Below are 23,972 nucleotides of genomic sequence, written 5' to 3' on the forward strand. Positions count from 1 at the left end.
TTCTCAGAATGCACAATGGCCTGTCGTTAATCCATCGCTTTCCAGGAGTACAAATTGGAAGTAAACAGTTCTTGGAATTCAAGATCATGGGCCTACGGCCGCCATTATCGCAAAAGCCTGTGAGGCCATAACCGTTGTCCTTTAAACAGCGATGCGGCAGTTCCTACTGAGTAAAACTATTGGGCAAACCTTGCGCCCTCACCGCCCCCGTGCGCGCGCCTATGCCTTCCACCCACGACATTTCGAAGGTTGAGGAATTGTAAAAGAAGACTTAGGCTAAAGCCGAACTCGATAACCTTTGCAAGTCATGTCGTGCGTCCCATCGCCTTACCCCTGCGTGACCGAGTTGAGCGGGAGCTTGAGCGCATGGAGAGATATGGTGTAATCCACAAAGTCGTTGAACCAACAGAAGGGCGCACGGGAAAAGTTCCAGGGATAAGCCATGTGCACTGTTCGTATTTGCGCTGGTGTAATTCATTTAAACAAATTTGAGCTCCACGAGCGCTGTGCATGGCGGACTCTTGATGACGTTTGTCTTTAAGTGGGGCACCTGTGCTTTCAGTGCCGGACGCCAACTCTGGCTTTCGTCAATTTAACGGAGTGCTGACGCCAATATTTAACATCTTGATATTTTCTGCTGCAATAAATTGCTAACGACCAACCTATGGCGGCTGGAAACCTGGCTCGTTCGAGCGCGCGACGGTTAATTATTTCGAGACGGTTTTATAGCATTCGCTCGCAGTTTCGGAATAAGAGAGGGCCGTCACCGGCGGAGCACAGGGGGTTCGTGTAAACACAACTGGCCCTCGCTACTGCTCGCACAGACTGTCGCTAGCTGCTGTGTTGGCACGCCTCGCCGACAGACCCCTGTCGGAACAGTCAGTGCTGGAAGGCCGACCCGAGCTGTCTGCACACCGAAAATCAATTAAGGCCTTACTGAACTTTTTGCGTGCCAGTGGCCTATTGGATAGGCTTTTGTACTCCCGCTCTACACCTTCCTTTCGTTAATATTTTTTTTATCGCGCGCCTGCTTTTCTCTCCACTTTCCTTTCCATCTTTCTTTCCTTTTCACCCCTCCCCTTAGCGTAGGATAGCAAACCGGATGCTACAATTCTGGTTGACCTCCCTGCGTTTCTCTCGTTTTAATATATATCTCTCTCTATGAGCACAGATAACAGTGGGCACCGCATAAACAACTATTTTCATCGAAGGCTTCCTGGGTAACGCCATGCATAATCTCCTCTGGCGGTTGTCAATATGCGTGACCTCTCAAAAATGCGCTCCCGAGGCAACGACGTCAGCCTTTGTGCACCCATGCATGTGCGTCCCCACATATATCCTAAAACTTATCTCGCCTTTAAAATATTGTGTCAGTACTTTTTTAAGTTGTCACCCGAAGAGCAGTAAATGATGAACACTCGCTTTTACAACTTAGACGCTTCGGAAAACATAAAATGTTCCGTACTACTTCCCGAAGATCATCGCTGTACGCACCTCATAGTGGACACAGAACATCGAAGCCTTTTTCAGAGTGGTGTAGACTCTACACCCACCGATTTGTGGAGAAGTTTTGGATAGTGCGTAGTCGCCAGTGCAGTAAAGAGGTGCTTGATCAGTGTGATGTAAGTGAAAAGTTTCGTCTTAAAGCTGCTTCGGCTCCTACAGCCCCACTTCCATTTGACAAAGTCTGGAGGTCTCATCCATTTCATGTAACTGGTGTCGACTTCGCTGGCCCAGTGTTTGTGAAGGGAAACGGCTCAGTGAAAACATTCATTATAGCGTTTAGCTGTGCTGTAGTGAGAGCGGTTGATTAAGAACTTTCCAGTAACATGACTGTGAGTCACTCCTAGAATCATCGGCTTTTTTCTTTATGTGGTATGCTTTTAAGACATGCCACACGTCATTCTTATTTCTGCCAAAAATCACACACGCTGCTTGCGTTTGAAGCGCACCACATCAAGAAAAAAATTCGCTCTGTCCCTAATGGATCGCTTGACGAGTCGAAGGTGAAATCCGTCTTCTTCAATTCTTCTATGTCGATGACATTGATCCTTTCCCCACCACCCCGAGAGCTTTCTTCACGTAACGTGGTTTTGCACTACCTCCACGATGAAGAAAAAATTCGCTCTGTCCCTAATGGATCGCTTGACGAGTCGAAGGTGAAATCCGTCTTCTTCAATTCTTCTATGTCGATGACATTGATCCTTTCCCCACCACACCGAGAGCTTTCTTCACGTAACGTGGTTTTGCACTACCTCCACGATGGCATACTTCGCAATCTTTCTGCACCCCACGTCGTACTGCACTACCTCCGTGATTCTCCCACCTTCGACCAAGCAACAATGTTGTATAATGATGTCATCAGTGACGTGTTGTCATAACTTCATCATGACATCCCAAATTCTAGCGGTCTCTTACGTTCTGGCGAGATATCCTGTTATGTTCTGGCGCTATATCCTTTCTTCTCTCGTTTTATTGCGATAGCGATTATATGGACAGTCTCGGCTGGTTTTTGCCGTCGCCGTCGCTGTCGCAGCCGTCATGCACCGTATATGTATATATATATATATATATATATATATATATATATATATATATATATATATATATATACACAAAGTCCCGCAGAACAATAATTCAGGAGAATGCTTTCAAAGCGCGGAATCGAACCAGCGACCCCTCACACCACAACGCGTGGCCCTAACCACTATGCCACAAAGCGCAGATCCTTCAGGTAGCTAACGGCGAGCGTTATATACACACCCTTTAGCGCTGACAGGACTCAGAGACGGCAGGCGCTTATAAGCGTTTCTTCATTACCAGCGAGATCGCGCAAGGAGCGCAACGGGCGCATTTAAAAGTCGTCGGCCAGCTCGCTCGCTTCTTCTAATATTTGCGCAGGGAGAACTTTGCCCTTCCGCTGTCTACTCGCGCGGTGAAACTGTGACTTTTTTTAATGATTTTAGGTTATAATAATAATATCTGGGGTTTAACGTCCCAAACCAAGATATGATTATGAGAGACGCCGTAGTGGAGGGCTCCGGAAATTTCGACCACCTGGGGTTCTTTAACGTGCACCTAATGATTTTAGGTTTGCGTCACAATTCTTTCGTTAACCTGTTACGTCATGATGGCATCACATGGTTTCGCCATTGTTCGTGCATCGTCACCTATGTTTCGGCGAGGCTCTGCAAGACCATACGGTCTAGCAAGGTCTCGTGCAACATAGCCACTTGACGGTTTCGCCTTAAAGACCACCCAGAATCTCTTTAGGCAGCTGTCTAAGTGATGCGTAAGAGTTGAATTGGCTGTTAGCAGCAGCCGTCCCCGCAACGCTGTTATCGAACGGCATCGGCATGACATCTTTTATCTGCCCGGCGTTGGTCAGCCTCTAGAACCATAGAGTTCCATAATAGTACACTAGAGGGAAATCTGACGCTAATGTCTATGGGAGTGGCAGCGCATGGCCCTTCAGCCAGCATGAGAATTATGGGTATTACATGGATTTTCCTTAGCTTCGTTGTTTTGGATTCATGTGGCTTGCAGCCGCTTTGTCGCATGACAAATTCAGCAAAACTTCAGCAGTCCCACTTCACCACCTGACCATTTTATGCTGACCAGTTGAGATCAGCGCACGATGATCACAACCAGCCGTCCTTTTATCAGAAACTAAAACCAAAACACAACAACAAACAAAGACACAAGGTCGTTAAAAGCCGCAAGCACAAAGTCTAGTAAATCGAGGTACAACCCATGATTCCCATGGTGGCTGAACGGTCGCTGCGCCCCAGTTCCCTCTAGTAAATATTACAGGAGACTCTATGCCTGGAAGGACTCAATGAAGAGCAATCTCGCGGTCATGGAAGCGCATGATTATGATTCCATTTTCTCGAGGTTCCAATTTTCCTGAAATCTAGAATTCTCGACGTAGACATTGCATAGATGGTGTGCTACGAAGCGCTTTTATTCCACTAACATGAAATATTTCACTGAATCACCCATAGCTAGTGTTCTGCTTTTCAATTGTTTGTATATTTGGACAGCGTATTTATATTCGTGAGATAAATACATATTCTGCAAGCATGGGTGTGTAGCCCAATGATTAAGCCACTCGCCTTCAGACCATCGGGGCCCGCCTTGCCAAGGAAGTTTTTAAGGGGAAAGCCTTTTAAGTGGCTATGTTGGTAATCCCTTACACGAGGCTTGCGCGAGACTGCGACACCTTATAACCTTGCAAAGGTCTCCCTGTGAGTCACCAAAAACACGCGTGACTCGCATAACGTCGCATAATGACGTCATCACACGCCATCGTCGCTTGGTCAAAGAAGGGCGGATCACGTAGGCAGTACAAAACATGTTAGGTGCGCAACACTTTCAGGGGGCTGGGTGAAGGATAAAGGACATCGACTGAGAAATAAACTAAGACGGCTTTCGTCCTTTAGTCTTCTAATGGAGCTGTTAAAATTTTCGTTGTAATTATTTTTATGGTGATAATCGTCATACGTGACAGAGGGATCGACAGACGAACGAACATTTTTGTTCGTTGAGGCGGCATAGAAATTCTTAGGCATATAAAGGCAGATGATTGTATCCGCGACACTTCCGTTACCTTATACCCACCCGGATATGAATTAATGCGCGCTCATCTTCGTTAGCTATTTCTGATGTAACTTATGAAATATGCGGTCTTGCTACGCGTGCGCATGTACGGTTATGTGGTTCTGGCATGTATATGCGTTGTTTAAAGGAGAATAGAGCAATTGCTAGTAAGCGACAGTGCCTGCATTATCTTTTATTTGTGGTCTGTCTTGGTTTGCGCTGAAGTTTGCACCATAGAATTGTATGAATATCTGTGATGCATCGGATAACCTTCGCACGGCCTTTTTGTACATCATGAAAAGACAAGGATACCTAGACGCCCTTGCAGTTAACGTGAAACTTTGGGGGCGATCGGAGATCTGTTCGTTCCGCTTGTTCGTTCTCCTGGGGAAGAACAAGCGGGCTGATTGGCTGAAGCGGGAGATGCCACTCAAGGCCGGAGAGTGTCGCCATTTCTTTTTTTTTTGCTTGATCTTTTCATTTTTGGTGACGTCATATCACGGAATAATGAGTGGGGTGATCGGAGATCTCCGTTCTGCGCCGTTCGTTCTGTACCCATTCTGGCGGCGTACGCGATTGGCCGAAGCCGGAAAAAACCACGTCTCTGAGGGGCGTAGCCATTTTTCTTTTTGCTTGATCTTTTATGTTTTGGTGACGTCATACCGCGTCATAACGAGCATGTCGTCTGCTACAAACGAACGGAGCGCGAGACCGTTCGCACGCGTTCTCTCATAGCGAACAAACGGTTTCGCACGGCATGATGCGGTGGTTGCGGCTGCCGCAACAGCTCATTTTGAGAAAATGGCGCTTGCGACGTGTGCTTCTCTTGCAGTTGGAGGTGCGAAATGCGTTTGAAGACATGAGCGAGTGCGGCGTCGCTTTTTGTTCTCGAAACGAACAGTGCGAACAAAATGAACGGGCCTGCCACGGGGCGGTGGTCTTACGCGCAGGGACTTCTTAGTTCAAAAGCGCTACCAGCTACTGCCACGTGTCGTCCTGGTCCTCACTCGTGAACGAAGGTCCCAGTGGGCACGACGGCGTAGCTATCTGTGGGTACCCTATTATAAAAGCCAGCAGAAGCTCCTTTTGACGATTCGACACCCGGGAGCCAAGCCAGACATTCCGGTTTGACGACATCTTGAAAAACTGCGCCAACCGCTACTTTTCTCTTTTCTTTTCGCGCGCGCGACTTCACATAGCGAGCACGTTAGAAAAACTAACACCAATAAATACCAGCGCTCAAACCTATTGCTGTTTCAGAAACTGTTTGAGCTTGAAAAGAAAAACAATATCTTTTCGTATAACAACTGTATTTATTACAAGGCGAGACACACTTCGTTTTGAAATGTACGGTCCCCTTGCCGAGGACAAACGATGCGCGTCTACTTCCGGAAAGCTCGCCGCTCACCGCTTGACGATTGGCTGTCCTTTTCCTCTTGGCGGAAGAGAGCTGCGGACCGCCCACTTTTGTGACGTAACACCGCCAGAACGAACGCGGAACGAACAGAGATCTCCGATCCCCCCCTTTGGCGAGTTGGTGACTATTCTTCTTAAAGCCACTAGTGCATAAATAACATAGGTAAGTGAATAAACAGGTACTGCTAAAATTAAGCGCGAATTAGGAACATGTGGCAATGAGGGTCAGAGATTGCCTCTGCGTGACTAAGAAACACATCAGTGTCGCTGTTACCAATCCAAGTAAAAATACTGATGCGGGCTTCTATTCATGACAATGATTATGGGTTGCGACAATGATTGTGGGTTGCCAAGGGGTATCAGAGGTCGAGAATGCTGCATTTTAAAATGATAAAAAAAGCTAGCAGTCACAGTGAAAGAGGCAGTGTACTATGTAATGGCATCCTGCCTTTCTGAAGTATTCAGGTTTGCAGAAAGGGTGTTTCCATATTCAGATATGTTGGGCAAAGCTTCCTAATCTGAATCAGCGTTTACTATGTGACAAAGCGTTATTTCGTTCAACTTTCTGTGCGCTCACACAATTAGTCTAGAAAGACCACTTGAGAGAAGATAGTTCCTTCATGACAAAAACTTATTTTACAAAATAACGCACCAATTGCAACACAAAAGAAACACATCCGCCTCAATATTGAAGTCTTCATACTGCTTCCAACCGCACCGCTTTCTGATTACAGTTAAGCTAGCTACACCAATTATCACAATTTGTAGGGGTAGAAGTCTTTAATGAACTTGAAGTAAAATGTTGTTATGCAGAATTAATTACGACAGCACTTATATTGACCTGTCCTTTCTTGTTCATTCAGACGAGAGCGGAGAAATAAACAGTAGACTTGTGCGCTAGTATATTCTGTTAGCGTAAAAATAAGGCGAAACACTGGCAACGTCATACGAATTAGTATATGTAAAACTCTCCGCCGCTTATAAAAGACAGCGAAGTATATCAAAGCCAACGAACTGCTGCAGCAACAGTACAATAATCATATCTAAATAAATCACTTGTCATACTTGTATTCGTAGAAGCATGTCAAAGCGGGGCTTTGAAGATTCGTTTCCTGACAATCGTCATTTGGTCTTTTTTTTTTGCTGCGCTGCAGATAAATTCACTAACCTGATCTTTCGCAAGAGCTGTCACATTGCTTAGCCAGCTTGGCTATTAGAGTATTATCGTACGAGGACGTCAAGCATTAAAATGCGTTGTGGATGATAATCAGTTAGCCACCAATCTTTCATCAAAATTGCGTTAATCAGGCTCCGAATTGTGTCAGTATTTAGCTGAAGTCCACAGCGCATGTACCAGTACAAATGAAACAGCATTGGAAAGGACAACAGTTTCTCCAAGAAATTAATAAACATCAATCAAAAAAAATTCATTCATTGATATCATTTCTGCGGGAAAAAATGCCGAATATGGCGGCAAAAATTACTACACACTATCAGGTGCTCAAGGCCTGTTGTCCGAACAAAGTTGCCCCAAATTAGGAACATACAAGCGTTGTGTGCCCGAATAGAATCAAACAAAAATATAGAGCTGCCTGGAGCTTTCATGGTTCGTCGAGTGTCATGAAATACGTGACGAAGCCTTCAGTGTTGTAGTGCCACGATGGTACAATAAACAGTACGAAAGCGATGTGCACGCTGGTGCCTGCGGTGAAGCTCGACAAAATAAGATGGCCCGTAGAATCGCCCCGTGCTAGTATTTTAACATAAAAGTGTTTATACCGGGTTCCTCTAAGAATTGACGCACGTACATTTCCGTCAAGGAACTAACGTCAGTAAAAAGAACGTGGCAGCTCAGACAAAATTTCAGTGAAAAACTCCTTGCTTCGGTGTTTTTCTGCGCTTTGCTGTGCTTCTCGGTGCCATTCGTTTCTTTGTTTTGCTGTCAGTCGTGGTGCTGTTATTTCTGTTTAACTGTGGTTCTTGCCTATTTCGCTGAGGTGGCCTTCGTTTCCATTGCCGTTTGTTTCGCGCTTCCGGCTCTCGAAGCTCCTGTCGTCGAGAGTAGAGCTTCGAGGGGGTCGAGAAAAGTCTTCTCGTCGTGACCTGTCCTGCAATTCCTGCTTTCGACGTCGGCTCTCCCACTCTCGTGCGAGCTCCCGAAGCCGCTCGAGCCGTCTCATGAATCAATTAACCCGGTTAAAAAACAAGAGGATTTTCCCAATGTCTTATCACATCGGTACGCGAAATATTCCTGCAGAAAGCAACACGATTATGTTTAGAACCAAGCAAAAAATAAAATAGGCATGGCATGAGACCAGTGTACGTGGTACCGTTCGTTCAGAAACTGTCGCGCAATCTCCAAACAGTTTGGAATAGACATAATATTTACGTTTTTAATGCCACTTGCAAGCTGTCCAGATTACGTTCATGCACGAAAATGCGGGAGACCCCCCTCCTCCCCGCTCTCCTCTCTGTGCACAACTAATCGCAAGACCCATTTTTGCTGATTGCAGGAATAATGTCACATCATTTAACTGTGAGGCTTGGAAAAATTCACATAGGTCGAACGGGTCAATGTATCAATCATCGTGCCCTTAAAAAATGTAATGATATAAAAAATGGGGCTGACCATTGCAAGAAGTGTGCATGCATTTCCATGTATGCCCGTAGAAAAGGGGAAAAGTCCGAAGGAAAAAAATAATTTATGAGGCCTCCTCTATTCGAAACGAAGTTAATAATAAGGTCAGTGCTCCCTCTGTTCCATTATCAGAAAAATAGCTGTCTCAAACAAAGATTGCCACTTTGCTGAGTGATTGCGCAAGACATACGCATGTTTACTGAGATTGTATAGAACGCCTCTTTTCTTATAGTAAACTTTGACTTGGAAATCAGCGCTTGACCTCTGGTATTCGTTCCTTTGTTGACACTGTTCTCGTCGCGCTGGCTCAACCCCTGCTCTATTAATACTGATTGTACAGCCAAAAGAATAAACTATTATAGCTTACTGCCTGAATGATTTAAGTCACGAAATATTATATCAGAGCTTACGCGCACTATTGTTGCTGCCAGTACTGTCATTGATAACCTTTTCTGTAACGGTAATGGAGGCGTCTATACTGGATTTTCCTCGTATCAGATCAGAGACCAAATTTATTGTTGCTGCAAACTGTTCGCCTGTGAGTACGAAACATTATCGTTCGAACGAGCGTGAGAACGAGCATTCTGTTTGTATGCGTCAACTGTTAGAACGAAATAAATTCTACCCAACCTTAGGACGAAAGCGCAAATTATAACAACGTTTCAGGCAGAATTCGAGTCATATTTATAAGTGTTTCAACCGTGACCTGTGGGAGCTGAAGTCTGCCATTTGGCCCTCAGATGAGACTTTTTATCGTGAATGCATTAAAGTGACACAAAAGGCAAATAATAAGTCGACGTGGATTGTCGAAATAGCCGTCCAGGAACCTCGCAGTGCTACTTTTGTGCCAAGGAAGTGCTTATTTTGAAATAAGATCGCGTTTTAGTGGTCCACGTCACGTTAGCGCACTTCAAATCACCCGACTGAAAGCGGCCTTTCTGACGTCACTGTTGCCGCGCAAAACGTTGCCCGCGTTTACTGCGCGGCGACGCCCACTGGCGGCGTGCGCCATTCGGGCCTCCCGCAACATCACATGCATGCGGCATTTTGTCGAACTTTCTGTCAGAGCGACTTTCACGAGCGTGCAAAACACACGCGGCAGTACACGATACCGAAACTACCACTGAGACGCGACCGCGTGCGCGAAGCCGGCCCCGGGCGAAGCGCAGTTCGGCGAAAACGGAACCTTCGAACCACGCGCGCCGTTCCCCATGGCAACGCCAAAGAGGTTCTTTTTAACATGAATCAAACAGAAACGAACAAGCAGCATTTTATTACGTCTCTTGATGCATGGAAGGTCTTTTTTTTTATTGCAGCTAGTTTGATTACTACTGATTACTTGTAGTCGGATGCTCTCACGTCATCGGGATCATTTCCAAAATGTCCCACTCGTGGCGCACGTCGTGTGATACATTTAGCTTAATTTCTCGGTAAGTAGGGCACTGCTGTTGATAATATTGCCGTTTTAGACGTTGTCATACATTGAGCTTTCACTCTGATATAAATTGTTATTTGCCTTTAGTGTCCCTTTAAGGAAAAAAGACTATTGGAATGATGAATCGAAACATGACAGAGCAACTAAATAATACTTAACGCTATTCAGTCTTCAATTTGGAGTACTGTTCCATGCTTATTGTAACTGCGCAAAAAACGGACGGAAACACGAAGGGCAAGAAAAGGACAAACAAGCGCAGACTATCAACTGAAGACTATCATTACCAACTAGCCCAACTTACCACTCTTCTGAGTACTGTTCGTCTGAAGACGGAAGGAGAACGGCAGCCCTCTCTTACTGGTCTCTCTTACTGGTTCATAGAAGGATACCGGTTTGGTGGTTGCGTTGTTGGTTATTACGCAAAGTCAGTGGTCTCAAACTCCTCTGAGCTAGCGGGCCGCAGTCGGGAAAATAATTCTCCCGCAAAGGCCGGGATAGTGATGAAGGTTGGAGCAGGCAAGGGGGGGGGGGAGGTGTTCGCGGGAGTTTGAACAAAACGTCCGCTAACGCTTCCATTGAAAGAAAGCCGTTCCCGTATCTCATACATCTATACATGTTGGGTCACTTCTGCAGGGAATATGACGGCACGTTTGGCGAAATAAATCGCTGCTCATTATAAGAATGTGTGAAATCTGCACGCCGATTCTGAAATATAGAGTATTACGTAGTTTTACGGCTATGTTCCAACACGTGGTGTTCGGACGTATTGCCTCACAAAAAAAAAATGCTTGAGACCAGTCACGTCTGTGTAGATCATGAGGACTCTTATTAAGAGAATTAAAAAAATATATACATTGGACGAAGACAGTCATGTCCAGGCCTGGCCGCTAGCGAGATGTCCGCGGCTCACGTAGACCCCTGCTTGAACTGATTTTACCAAGTCGCACTGACGAAAACACTGTTGTCAGTTTCAATGACTGTATTGCAAATACAGGACCACTTCATGAAAAACAAATTAACTCTTTTTCAGTTCGTGCAATACAACCAACGTCCACTGTAGATATTTCTTATGCACCCCAATGAGAATGAAGTAGTAACTATCACTAGCACAGTTTATATCGCGAGGCCTTAGGAATTGGTGATTTTAGCGTTAAAATGATCTACGACAAGATACATACGGTTAATGTGCAGATATTTATTGATTTATTCGTTCATATATTTGTTGAGGTATATCCAAGAAGAGGATATTGTCGCAGGGAATATTTCCAGCAGATTGTTGTTATGCGAACCAAGAGTCATCAAACAGCTGCTGTATAAATTAAGCTCGGTGCACCTGTGTCGATGCGAGTTAATGGCATGATTCCGTCGGAATTAGCGTTGGAAAGAAGACGCCAGTTTTATCTCACAGAGATGCACGCTCCGGCGCGCATCTTGCATAACATAAGCACCGTTAGTCGGCGCAATTTTGTGAGGTCGAGCAACGATGTATTACGAGTGGAATACTTATGCCAGTGTACATGTAATATTTGTTACATTGTTATAGGGAGCGGAAAGCAAACACTACACGGCTGTACATAGACAACGTTACCCAGCCCTAGCCAACATTAGGCAACACTAGCACACGATGAATAATATGAGTCATTGCTACACGACACTGACCACTATGCAGTGCTATGGAGGGCTAAACTGCAGTCATTACTAACAAGCACTAGGCAACAGTATCCGGCATTAGGAGAGTCCTAGCGAACATACGCATTATGCCAGTAAAATAATGAATAAGGCAATGTTATGATCAAATGAAACAATACAGTGAAAGTGATCCACGACGTCTACTCAGAACTGTACAATTTGAATATAAGTCGTCCATCTCAGGGCGAAATCAAAGTCGAGCAAAAGGCTGACTTTCCACGTGCAACAACCTACGAGAAGCCGTCCGCGATATGCTCTGCGAAAAAGTGACTGGAGAAGGTGGCATGACCGCCAATTTCACCAAAGATGGAGGGAATTTTCTATAGAAAAAATCACAGCATTTCCACGTGGTGAATGATGATGAGTGGGGCGAAGCGAACTCGCGCTACAGCACGGCGATGACATTGACGCGAGCGTGGTCCTTCTTGATGGAAGATACTGTGACTAGATTGTTGAGAACCACAATCTGTTGCACACACCGCAACTATGGCCGGAACTGTTATCAAGGAAGTCCTCCGTTCCGCAGCCTTGTCTTTCACCTGGCGACTCCGAGCTAAAGAGAAAGAGTGCCAAGAGGAAGCCTCATAGCGTGTTACTTCTGAAATGTTGTCTTCAGGTGTCGTTGAAAACACGATACGTAGTAAAAAAGAAAGAACGCCACACAGGCGAACACGCACGAGAGTGTCACTCGTCAACGTCGTCGTCTTCTTCTACTGCATACCAGAACGCGCGCAGTAAAGAAGAAAAATGTCGCACAGGCGAACACGCACGAGAGTCTCACTCGTCAACGTCGTCTTCTTCTTCTACTGCATACCAGAACGCGCGCTTCTCACGATCTAGAGGTGGCTACTACAACGCTACAAACAAACGAAGGATGGACAGACCCACGGCATAAGGAGCTTTGCCCCTAAAACCTGCGGCACTTTACACTCAGCGCTTTACACGACAAAGCGCCAAATGATTGGTCAAAGAGCAAATAATGTAAAAAATCCTTCTATGTTTCACATTTTGAGCGCCCAAATCGACAAGGACGAAAAACGACGCAGACACAGCACTTCTATGTATGTACTTGTGAAATACTACGAAAAGAAATACGATTCAGTATAGACATCAGAAGCCTTGAAAGCACTATGTCCGTATGGAGTACTAGAAACAAATATGAATACCTAAGCCAACAACTGCAAGAACTCCTCGACTTACTTGCTTCGCCACAAGAAAAGCAATGGAATTGCGACAGATAAAGGGGCCGGCAAAATAGACCCAATCCCTCCAGAGTTGGTAACTGTGTAACTATACGCATTTGGAGAACTTGACTGTAGAATAAGGAATAAAGATTAACCCATTGAGTCGCTTTGTGCGTATTTGTGTACGCAACTTGTTTTAGATGCGAAGTATCTTAAGGCGGAGCTCAATCCGGTGATGGTGGTGTGCGGCGTGACCACCCTTACTGCGCATGCGCATACCCTCTCCACACACCTCCTCTCCACTCCCCCTCTCCACTTTCCCTCTCCCCTCCCCTCTCCACTTTTCCTCTCCCATCCCTCTCTCCCATACCCCTCTCCACTTCCCCTCTCCCCTCCCACTTTCCACTCTTCCTCTGAAACGCGGGCTAGACAAGCCGAAATTCTCTCCTGCGCAACGCCGCGATGAGCTCGAGCTCATGCGCGTCCCCTCCCCTTCTCTCTCCACTCCTACGCTGCCCCCCTCTCGCCCGCCTGTCGACCGCGTTCCCCGCTCGCCCTGTGAGAATTAACGGCCAGGCTAGATGGAAGATATAACGCGCGTAGCGTCCCTCTTCGCGTTCTACGACGCGAGGTCGGTAGCATGCCCAACGAACGCCAACGGAACGCGATCGTGCAAGTGCTCCGGCTTCGCATCGCCTCATGGTCCCCTTTAGCGGGAGATGGTGTAATTTTTTTGCTGCTCGTGTCGACTAGTGGCTAAGAAGGAGCCAGATCAATTGAGGTTCCGACGAATTGGATCTCGCGCGTAATCTTCCTTTAACTTCAATGTACAGTGTGCTGTTGCATGTGATCACGCTGATGAAGGCAACTACGCACCTTAGAATAAACAGTTTACAGTGACATTGATGAAGGAAGCTGCACACTTTACAGTGAACTTTACAATCAGTTAGTTACCCAATTGGCGAGGAAGACGACTGAAAACAACACAAAAATTACATGATGTTCCAAGGGAATGCAAATCGCAATAAAATGGGTGAAGCAACACTAGCAACCACGTGGCACATATTACCAAAACTGCCCTCTTACTGAAAGAGAGATAAGCTAGGAAATATGAATGAACGAAATATGGCTGTCTGAGTGTTCTGCGAAAGGTTGGCTGCAGCTTTCCCTGACGTCAAATGTTTTTCAGCGCTTCCTATGAGTAAAGTGCTAATACATGATATGAAAACAAATCTAAATACCGACCTTACTTTATTCGCAGCCCTTTTGTTGCAGTTAAAGTCAGATGATACCACCACATATTTTTATTCACCTGACGTTCAATTTGACTAAAGTTCAATGGCAGATGCTTCTACTAAACCAAAGATGCTTCTACTAAACCTAGCCGCATGTCGAAAATCATTTTTCGCTATAATAGCAAAGCTCATAATAAGGTCGCACGCGATTTCACCCATCAATGGTTTCGCTTTAACCACTTCGAACGCACATCATTATAATTCCTGAACAGAGCAAGGATATTGCCAAAATATGTGACAGACTTTCTAATTCTCTTTGCGGAGCTTCTCATATTCTGCGGCATTTCTTGCTTGTATGCGCACATGTTTGAGCATTGACATACCCAACCGGGACGATTTGCCAAGAAAGGTGCTTCATAATCAATGTGTCTGGGAGAATTATGAGAAAGGTGCGGTACGGAAGGAGTCAACACGCAGTGGCACACTTCTTGAACGTAAACGTGGGGACGTGATTGAGAAGACCCCCACGCTCCCGTTGCTGGTTGCAATTCTTCGCGCGCCATATTCTCAAGTGGATTTACCTAATGATCTGTGTTGTCACTGCTGGCACATAACGAGCTCCCGATTACCAGGCACATTAGGGAAATTCAAACAGCGCAAAATCAAACGCAGACAAGAGGAAGGCCAAGTAGACAAAGCGTAAGCGTCGAATTCTTACTCAAAATTATCACCAGCTGAAAATTACCGGTCGTACTAATTGCCTGTCCTTGTGTCCTTGAGGTGTTACAGGTGTTTTTGGCGTTTAGCTTAGAGGTCTTACTCGCCGTCGGCGTGTTAAGGCGTTCGCTCTGCGCAAGAACTGTGGCGCTAGGCCACCTGGTAACTACCCAACAACACGAGCACAGACACACGGCTAGGTCTCAGAATCTGCAACACATTTGAGCCCACTTGCAGCCCACATGCACGCGCCTCTCACGAGGCTTTCTATCCGCTCTGCCGCTATTTTGCGCATGGTTTGATAGTGTAGCGCAAATGTGACGCGGCTCACGACGAGCGCTTACACTGGTTCAGCGCCTCGTTTTCGATGAGCTCGTCCTTACTTCGCTCTAAAGGGCTCTCAGGGCCTCATTCTCTTGACTGATAGGATGAGTTTCTCGATAGCTGTTTCTCAATAACACAGGGCCACTGCTTGTAAGTGCGTTTCGATGTGGTCGATGGCCGTCTGTAGCATGTGTCGCCATACGAGCCCTCTCTAGCCCTTCTACCCGGGGTCAGGATGCTCTTTAGTTGTAGTACGAGTTTCCTGAGTCCGATGTTGAACAGAAAAAATGACAGGATGAACGTTTTGAGGGCTGCCTTTCTGAAATTGGTCCTAATCATCTGAGTTTGTGCCTCTTACGCTAGTTTGGGCTTTGGGGTGGTGCACAAACTCCGCGACGAAATTGTTACATGCGCGTTCTGCGCATCCAATGCCGGCGAAGTCGTGTAGGATTGTTTAGTGTGGGATGGTGTCAAATGCTTTCGCTACTTCGAGGGCCACGAGCAATTTGAGACTGCACAATGGCAGACTCTTACTGAGAGACGAAGTTTCTCAGTAAGAGAAAGACGCCTTGTGGCAATATTGCTTTCAGGAGGCCATACATGGAGGTGGGGTGCAGCCTGTGTTCTTCCGTTTCGTATTAAAATCTTATGGGGACGAGCTTGGCAAAGCGTAACCGGGTATAGACAATCTACTGTGGGATGCAACTTGAGAAGCGTGCGGCATCTCCGAAAAGGCGGGTGAATATGAGGCTGCACCTAGAGGCGCGCACTCAAGACTGAGATCATGAGCCGCACGGCCTGCGACTACGTCGTCCGACTCTTGAGTTGGATTATTTCTTTAGTCGCGGAGGCAATCCGCGATCGCGCTTCGGTCACCTGAGAGGACTTTCCTACCTTGTTAGGCTGTGCCGAACCGCCGGCTGTGTCGTCTTGCGCTCTTTGAGTATGACTGCTTAAATGAGTGGCCGTCCGATACGTATGTCGTTCACTAGAATGGAAAGTTGGGCTACTTGGTATATTTGCATGGTTGATGGAGCGCTGAATGACGAAGACGTAAAAGGGGAAATAACAGGGCGAGCACTGTCCTACGTCTTCGTCTTGCAGCGCTGCAAGAACCATTTCGAACCATTTACAGATTTCTTCGTTGAATCCTTGTGTTATGGCTTGAAAAGTTTCTTTGCTTAAGCTCCTTAATAAGGCATTGGTAATACCGCAGAGGCCCGGCAGTATTTTTCTTGAGGTACTTCGCTGCCGAATCCACTTATGCATACATGATGGGCATGTCGAGTCCTTTGATTGATGCACCGCGTCTGGGGCATAGTATTACCGAGTATTTCAGCTTGAGTTCCCGGGCGAGTTGTTACAGTGTGTCCGGTTAATTCTCACGTGTTGATTCAGGAGCGCATTTGTTTCTGTCGCTGTGGTTATGGGGTCAAGGATGCTCTGTAGCGTTTCTACACCTTCTTGGTGCCAAGCGTGCCGTTAAATAAGTTGCAGAACGCGCGCCAGCTGTTACTTTGTAGTTGCTCGTAGCAAGTACCCGCAGCATATTAGCTCCATAGCCATCATTGTTCTCCCATAAGGCGAGTAAAGTCCTTGAGCGATTTTTTGAAGAAACTGCTATTTGTTATGAGTACCGCATAACTACATCGCTTGCATGGTGTTAGCTGGCTGTGCTATAACATGAACGTTTAGAATTCACGAAAGGCATGGTTTTTTCTTAGATTTTAGTTCACTTCTAGTAACCAAGCCAAAAGAAGAAAGGTCACCATAAATTGGTGGCGACTCCTTCATTTCTTTTTACTTCATTAAAAAAGCAGATGCCCACCTCCACATTCGGAAAGTCATTAATTTTCTATCCTTGCGGATAGTCGTTGCAGATGTCACTCGCGATGCCTGGTATTGAGATAGTCTATGAAGAAATCGTTTGTCGGCCACGTACAGAGTTGACACAGTTGACGAGAAAGAAGTTAGTAAACAACGCATTATTGAAATAACCTGACGTTCAAGAACAACGCTACTACCAATACCGTGGGTTGAAATGTAGCAAAAACTACGAAGCACACATTGCCACTATGTCTCCTTAAAATATGAAAAGGCCTAATAAGCCAGAAAAGGTGCACGTACTAAAAACAGCTGTCGATATTTTCTATAGAAGGCTCGCTACAGCTCGCTGACATCATAGTATGTTTTGGCGTTTGCTAAGAGTAAAACTGAGCCACACAATATTCAAACAACGCTAAACATTTGACCTTAGCCATGTCAAAGCATTCTTGCTCTTTAAAAAGGATGACAATGACAACACGTACCACAAACAGCTCGCGGTTATTCTGACTACAGTTTAATGACAATTGATTTCAATAAATAAAAGAACATAACGCAAAAAAATGTATTGGCGAGCGACCACATGTGAAATGTTGACATTTATTGACCGATCTCTTGCTACAATTAAAAAAATGAATTCTCTATTGAAATAACTGAAATGGTATGAAGAGCGTCCACTAAGTCGTCATGCATCATTACTGCTGTTTCGACTATTTCAAAGCGTACGGTGTTATCAATATAGGAAGACAGAACTGTAATGTCGAAAGTGCTGTATATTGGTATTGGTTGTGGAACGCCATCAGAGATGGCGTTGTGATCTCTAGCTGTGATGTCATCTACATACGTGCACAGTGCAATGAAGTCAGTCGTCAGTAGCCGATCAGGTGTCCGACTTCGTTGCTATTGGGCTAGCAGCTTTCCGCGTCGCTACACCACAATGGCGACGAGGATGTCCACCGGGATATGGTCGCAACCACCCTCCCTCGAGATTCCACTCACGGCAGCGCTACCTCGGCACCTCTGGTTTCTGTGGTTCCAAAACTTCCTCCTCACCTCTGGCGCTGGCGGGTAATTAACTGCTTGCCGTCGCGTGCTCCTAGGCCGCTGGGGTCAACGGATTTTTGAGGCCTTCCAGGCAGGGTTTACGTGACAGCCGCCGCAGAGCACCACGTAGGAACCAATGCACCGAAACTGTAGAAAAAGATCCGTAGACAGTTCTCTAGCTAACGCAATCCAATCCGAAGCCTGTACTTCCCATTATTCCCAAATACAGGCACGACGTTCACTCATTTCCAGAGCTGGGGAGCTGTTGCAGAGATTATTGATTTTTGAAATATTACAGTAAAATAATTAGCACACCTCTCTGAATACCTTTTTAGAAACATATTTGGAATACCGTCTGGGCCAGAGCTTTTCGTAACACCAAGATTTTATATAAGGTTATGAACTCCAGAGGAACTTACTTCAAGATCAGAAAGAGTATGCAGATTCCTACATGCAGAAAATGAAAGATTGATGCCAGTATCAGTAGAAAAAACAGATTTGAAGTAATTATTAATGTCATTCACTATAGCTTCAGGATTTGAGCAGCATTGGTCATTATTAATAAATGATGAAGGTATGGACGATGCAGCAATAATCGATCTCCAGAACCTGGATGGATAGCCTATTGATTTAGGTTTGTCAATGGGTAATGGAAGAATTGTGAAGTCGCTTCAAGTACATCGACTAAAACGTTTATCAGCGACATGAATTGCCTTATTGATGATATCGTACTCGCGACTTATTCGTCTATACCGCAATGTAAGAGGCCCGATAGCGTGCGGTTTATTCATCTAGTTTGTTAATGTGTCACATAATGTTAAAATGGTGACGGTACATCTTCTACTGATGATTGAAATTTCCGATCAAAAGCCAGCATGAGTAGCGTTTTTCTCTGTTCTGTGCATGTTGTTTTTGTTTTCCGCGTACAAACGAGCACCAGGTGGCATCTTGCTAAGCGCTTGCTAAGCGCAGTCCTTGATGATTTGGTGGAAATAGTTGCATCAGATAAGCCATACTGGCTGCGCCATATAGTAAACAGTCGTCGACTGTTTTACTATGGACTAACGATCGGTGTATACGTAGAAGCCACCTGCGGTCATAATGTCTCGCTGACAGTTAGGATATCAATAATTTCAGGTGTCCAGATGGCTCTAACCTTCAGACAATCTGTTATACGTACACCTTACTTCTTCCTGCTCCTACAGGTTCACCAGGCACAGGCTGTTTCTCTATATAAGCAGCGACAAGAATATAGAATGTTTCGAGGCGAAAGGTGCGCTTTGCGCAGAGCAAGTTATTTGTGAGCCGGTAAAAAATGATGAAAAACAAGAAATCCGCACGTGTTAACATTTATTGTAAATTTATCTAGTTAACAACTATTGTCGTCACCGCTGTCTTCAAGCACCATGTACAATTGTCACTACCTACGCAAACGTCTTCGTTACAAGAGCCTAGACGGCAAGAGAAGTTTTTGTATGCAACTTGCGATTTCAGTTGTTCCTGTGACATCGCCTGAGAAAAAAAGAACATGATACACGTCAGCAAAATCGTACCGTATTATGCTATCTTATCTCTTCGCGGGTTTATGCTCGCAGATCAGGAACATGGCAAAACACGTATTTATTTTATTGGTTCAGACGCTGCAGGTGGGTAGACACTTTTATAACAGAGCAGCAGCTTTAATCACCGTGCCAGAGCCTAGATGTCGGTGCTGGAAGCAACATCTTTGTGCACATCTTCCACCTAGTTTATGTGATGCCTTTTTTGTGAATGTAATTTATGGGCAACTTCAACTTCTCACGAGTATAGGCATTCCTCATAAGCGCACCTTACAAAGCCAAGTTGTATACTTATGGTAAACATACACCCTCTGTGAGCATAAATGACAGTATTGTTTGATATTACTTGGATTTATCCTCAATCTTCGGCCTACTTTAATTGCGCAGGAACGTTAACCCTGTAGTTGAATTCCACGACACGCAAGCAAAACTACAAAATTTAAGAATACATACATTCGATAGCAATCAAATCATTTAGTTATCTCAAAAGTTTTCCACATATGTTTTTAAAGATGAATGCAAATTAGACATACTTATTGTGATGACGAAGAGTGGAAACATGCGGCGCGCTTGGCAACGCGTAGAAGAAAAAGAAGAGGGACAGATTAGAGCATCTTGCCCGAGTTACAGTTAATAGGCGAACATAACAACAACAGCTTGCCCCAAGAACGCGTATTCTGTCTGTCTCGCTCATTACGATGGCGCGGTCTGCAAAACTCAAACCGTAAGCGCATCCTCGTGGTTCGTCGGTGCTACGGGCCTTCCATCCAAGGAACACCCGCGATCATGCACCCCTGTTACTACTACTGCCGAGAGCGCCTATGCCACCACTGAAGGACTGCTTCCAGGCCTCCTCGGTGGCAAAAGGGCAGGCACATCCCGGCGTCGCCAAGATAACGCAGGGCCTCCTGTTGCCCAGCACTGCCTGGCCTCCTGTCTCCCAGCACTGCCGTTCGCGCCCTCTAGCTCAGCACCCCATCGGCGGCTGAGCTGTTTTAGAATGCTGTACAATGAACTGCAGCAAAAGGGAAAGTTGGGCTAGTTGGTTTGCGTTCTCTTGTGTTGTCCAGTCTTTCTGTGTCCTGCGTCTTTTGCGCTGTTTCAATACGAGTACAATGAACCTCAGACAAGCATCCGGTACTGTGAGCACCTCCACCAGCTCCTACTTGTCCATATTACCCCTGTCTCCGCGTGCGGATCATCGGCGTGCCACGGAGCTGCGGTGTACCATCACGCCACTGCGCGTCAAGATTAAAGCCTTGACAGCGCGGAGATCCAAGCAAAGGCCTGTCGCCTTGTCACCATTATCCGCAATGAATACCATGTTGACTGCAGCCACCTCACAAGACCTTGAATCGAGCCCAGCCGAGAATCTTAGAGAGCTCCGGTGTGACCTCACGGAGTTTTCAAACCAACTGGGCTTGTTCGCGTCAGCACACTCCGGATTTGCGCCTGCCGCCCAACCATCGCCGGCCGTCGGCAAACTACCGTAGTTCCACGCCTTCCAGAAAAAAATTCACAGCATATCCACGGGTGAATGATGAAGTGCTTGGGCGAAGCTCCTGAAGCAATCATGGTTACACCGTGAAATCTTCAGTGGTTTCGCCCAGCAGCAATCAAAGCAATAGCCCAGTACATCATCAAAGACGTGACAAACACTGTATATATTTATACAAGAAATTTTATTAATCGTAAGTGGTAGCTAGACGTGGCTTCCGTTCCCCCTTCATTATAACGGATTTATGGTCGGTGAAGTGATGGATCGGTGATGGGTCGTAGTGGGATGTTTGCAAAGACGAAGTAGTGGGCAGTTTGCAAAGGATCGGTGATGGGTCGTAATGGGATGTTTGCAAAGACGAAGGAGTGGGCAGTGTGCAAGGGTGGTTACGCCGGACAACGGAGACGTGATAAGGTTAAACTAAAACGAGCCTCGCCCCTAAAACGCCGACAATTTGGTAGCGACCGTCAATGCTGTAGTAGCTCACGAGGCCTGGACAGAACCGCGCAAATTGTCCGTGGCTATAGAAGACCTTCGCGATGGTGCCGCGGCGTAGCACAGGTACGAAGGCGTGAGGTTGCAGTCCTGGGCGGAATGGAGTGCAGCCCTGATTATCACTTTTGGCCGGATTCCTTGTACCTCCGGCGAGTCCAACTCGATCAGGAAGGGTACCACCTCGAGGCCGTCTGTGTGCTGCAGCTCACCGGCAGGCAGCTGTGCAATCGGGGCTGGTACAAAACCGGACTCAAGCTGTGCTGCGAGTCTCCCTCCGTAACCGAAGGCAGAACGTCCCTGTCAATGACCCGGAGCGTTTGCATCCACACTTATCGAAAAGTTGCGCCCATGCTCGCCACCGCTTCGGCACCTGGATGCACCGGCTTGTGTCGTACTGGACGTCTACCCACGTAATGAAACATACATGTCCGCGGATTCCACCAAGAACCTCCATGATGAGATGGAAGCGGATGTGCGTGTTTTAAAACATTCGTAACCGAGCCTATTTCCATCGTTACCCGTGTCCGTATTTGACTTTGCGCAGAAATACAAAATACCCTCAATCCGTTCTTCTCGAACACGCCATACCATCAACACGGGTTCGGCAAATCCGATTAGGCAAAAGCCATGCCGCCTTTCACCATCAGAGCACCAGATTACCGAGCAGTTACACGAAAGGAGGAAAAATGTTGTCATACAAGAGTCGGTGACTCCATGCGCAGCTCCAGTGATTCTTCTTGGCCCTTTCGACCCTGGCGGTGTCAATTGACACCATCAAACAACCTTTCCCCTAGCACCTCGGGAACGAAACCAAAATTGCTAATTCTTGACGTAGTTATTCTTCAATGATCTCCACTGCGATCAACACCTCACGTGTGGCAGTCTTATGGGGCTGGGAGCCGCAAAGAAGAAGAAGCTTGACCGAAGTGAAATAAAATGCGGTTCAATATATCTAATCTCACCAAAGTGTTCTGATCAGGTTAATACGGCTGTCTGAAATACGAGCGCAATAGCACAATTTTTGAAGTATTAATTTGATGTCTTATTTATTGTTACCATTTCTACTCTTAATTTTTTTTAAAGATTTTACATTCTTCGAATAAGATTTTAAGCTTCAACTACATATTCTTGGCCCATCCCCCAGAGTGGGTACGTGCCATAGAAAAGTAGGCAAAACAAACAAACAAATGGGTGACGCCGAGGTGACTAGGCTGAGGCTGGTAAGCGCCATTTTCGGATTGACGTACCGCGGCTGTTTCAATAAGTATCACATTGAAAAATGAGGCGTGGTTCACATTTTGTGTACTCTAGTGAATAGCAGGAAAAAAGATGCCATTTTTCTCATTTATAACCTTCTCTTGAGCATCGACACTAATAAAAGTGCCGGACCGGATGGAATACCAAATATGTTCTTGAAGCGTTATGCGGAATGGAACGCTCGTTATTTAGCGATAATTTTTCGTAAATCATTAGACACATGTACAGTGCCGACAATTTGGAAAATCGCCAATGTAATTCCTGTCTTTAAATCGGGTACAACAACAATCGGGTGCAACAAATTTCCAACTACAGACCTATTTCCTTAACGTGTACTTGTTGCAAGCTCTTAGAGCACATAATTCATAAGCATATTCTTCGGTACCTCTCTGAAAATGACATACTATCGCAGAATCAACACGGTTTCCGCCCTGGCCTTACCACAACTACCCAACTCATTGAATTCACCCATGACATCGCTTCAGCCCTGAATAATCGAGGTCAAGTTGATGCCATATTTATAGATTACAAAAAAGCATTTGATATGGTGTGTCACAGAAAACTTGTTTTTAGGCTCAGCAAAATTATTAGTAACGAGAAAATACTAGGTTGGATAGCTGATTGGTTACGTTTAAGGACACAATTTGTCACTTTCAATCAAGCACAGTCACCGTCGGCCGCGGTTACTTCCGGTGTACCGCAGGGCTCGTTTCTTGGGCCCTTGCTATTCATTATTTACATTAATGATGTAGCACAGGTCATTAGGGACACACCGGTGAGACTGCGGTTGTACGCTGACGATTGCGTGCTTTATACCTGTGTAACTAACATACGTGATCAAGAGGGTCTCAACAATGTATTTTCATCTTTTTGTGCATGGAGCACCGCGTGGCAAATGAGTATTAATTACCAAAAGACTGTACAAATGACGTTTACTAACAAAAAGCAGCCGCTAGTTTTCCGCTACAGTTACCATGGGCACTACCTTAACTCTGTGAAAACATTTGAATATCTTGGAATTACCTTCACCGAAAATCTAAAGTGACACCTGCACATTG

At 45.8% G+C, this 23,972-nt stretch overlaps 1 protein-coding gene across 1 annotated transcript in view; it reads right to left on the bottom strand.

Annotated features, from left to right (window-relative positions):
- The window catches only part of LOC119390403 (uncharacterized), a 138,081-nt gene that overhangs the window by 65,490 nt on the left and 48,619 nt on the right, over nt 1-23,972 (bottom strand). The window contains exon 7 of the mRNA XM_037658017.2: nt 19,530-19,617. Within this exon, the coding sequence (XP_037513945.1) occupies nt 19,530-19,617 (88 nt within the window). The remainder of the gene's footprint in view (nt 1-19,529; nt 19,618-23,972) is intronic.

The sequence above is a fragment of the Rhipicephalus sanguineus genome, chromosome 4 (genome assembly GCF_013339695.2).
Source record: "Rhipicephalus sanguineus isolate Rsan-2018 chromosome 4, BIME_Rsan_1.4, whole genome shotgun sequence".
NCBI classification, from domain to species: Eukaryota; Metazoa; Arthropoda; class Arachnida; order Ixodida; family Ixodidae; genus Rhipicephalus; species Rhipicephalus sanguineus.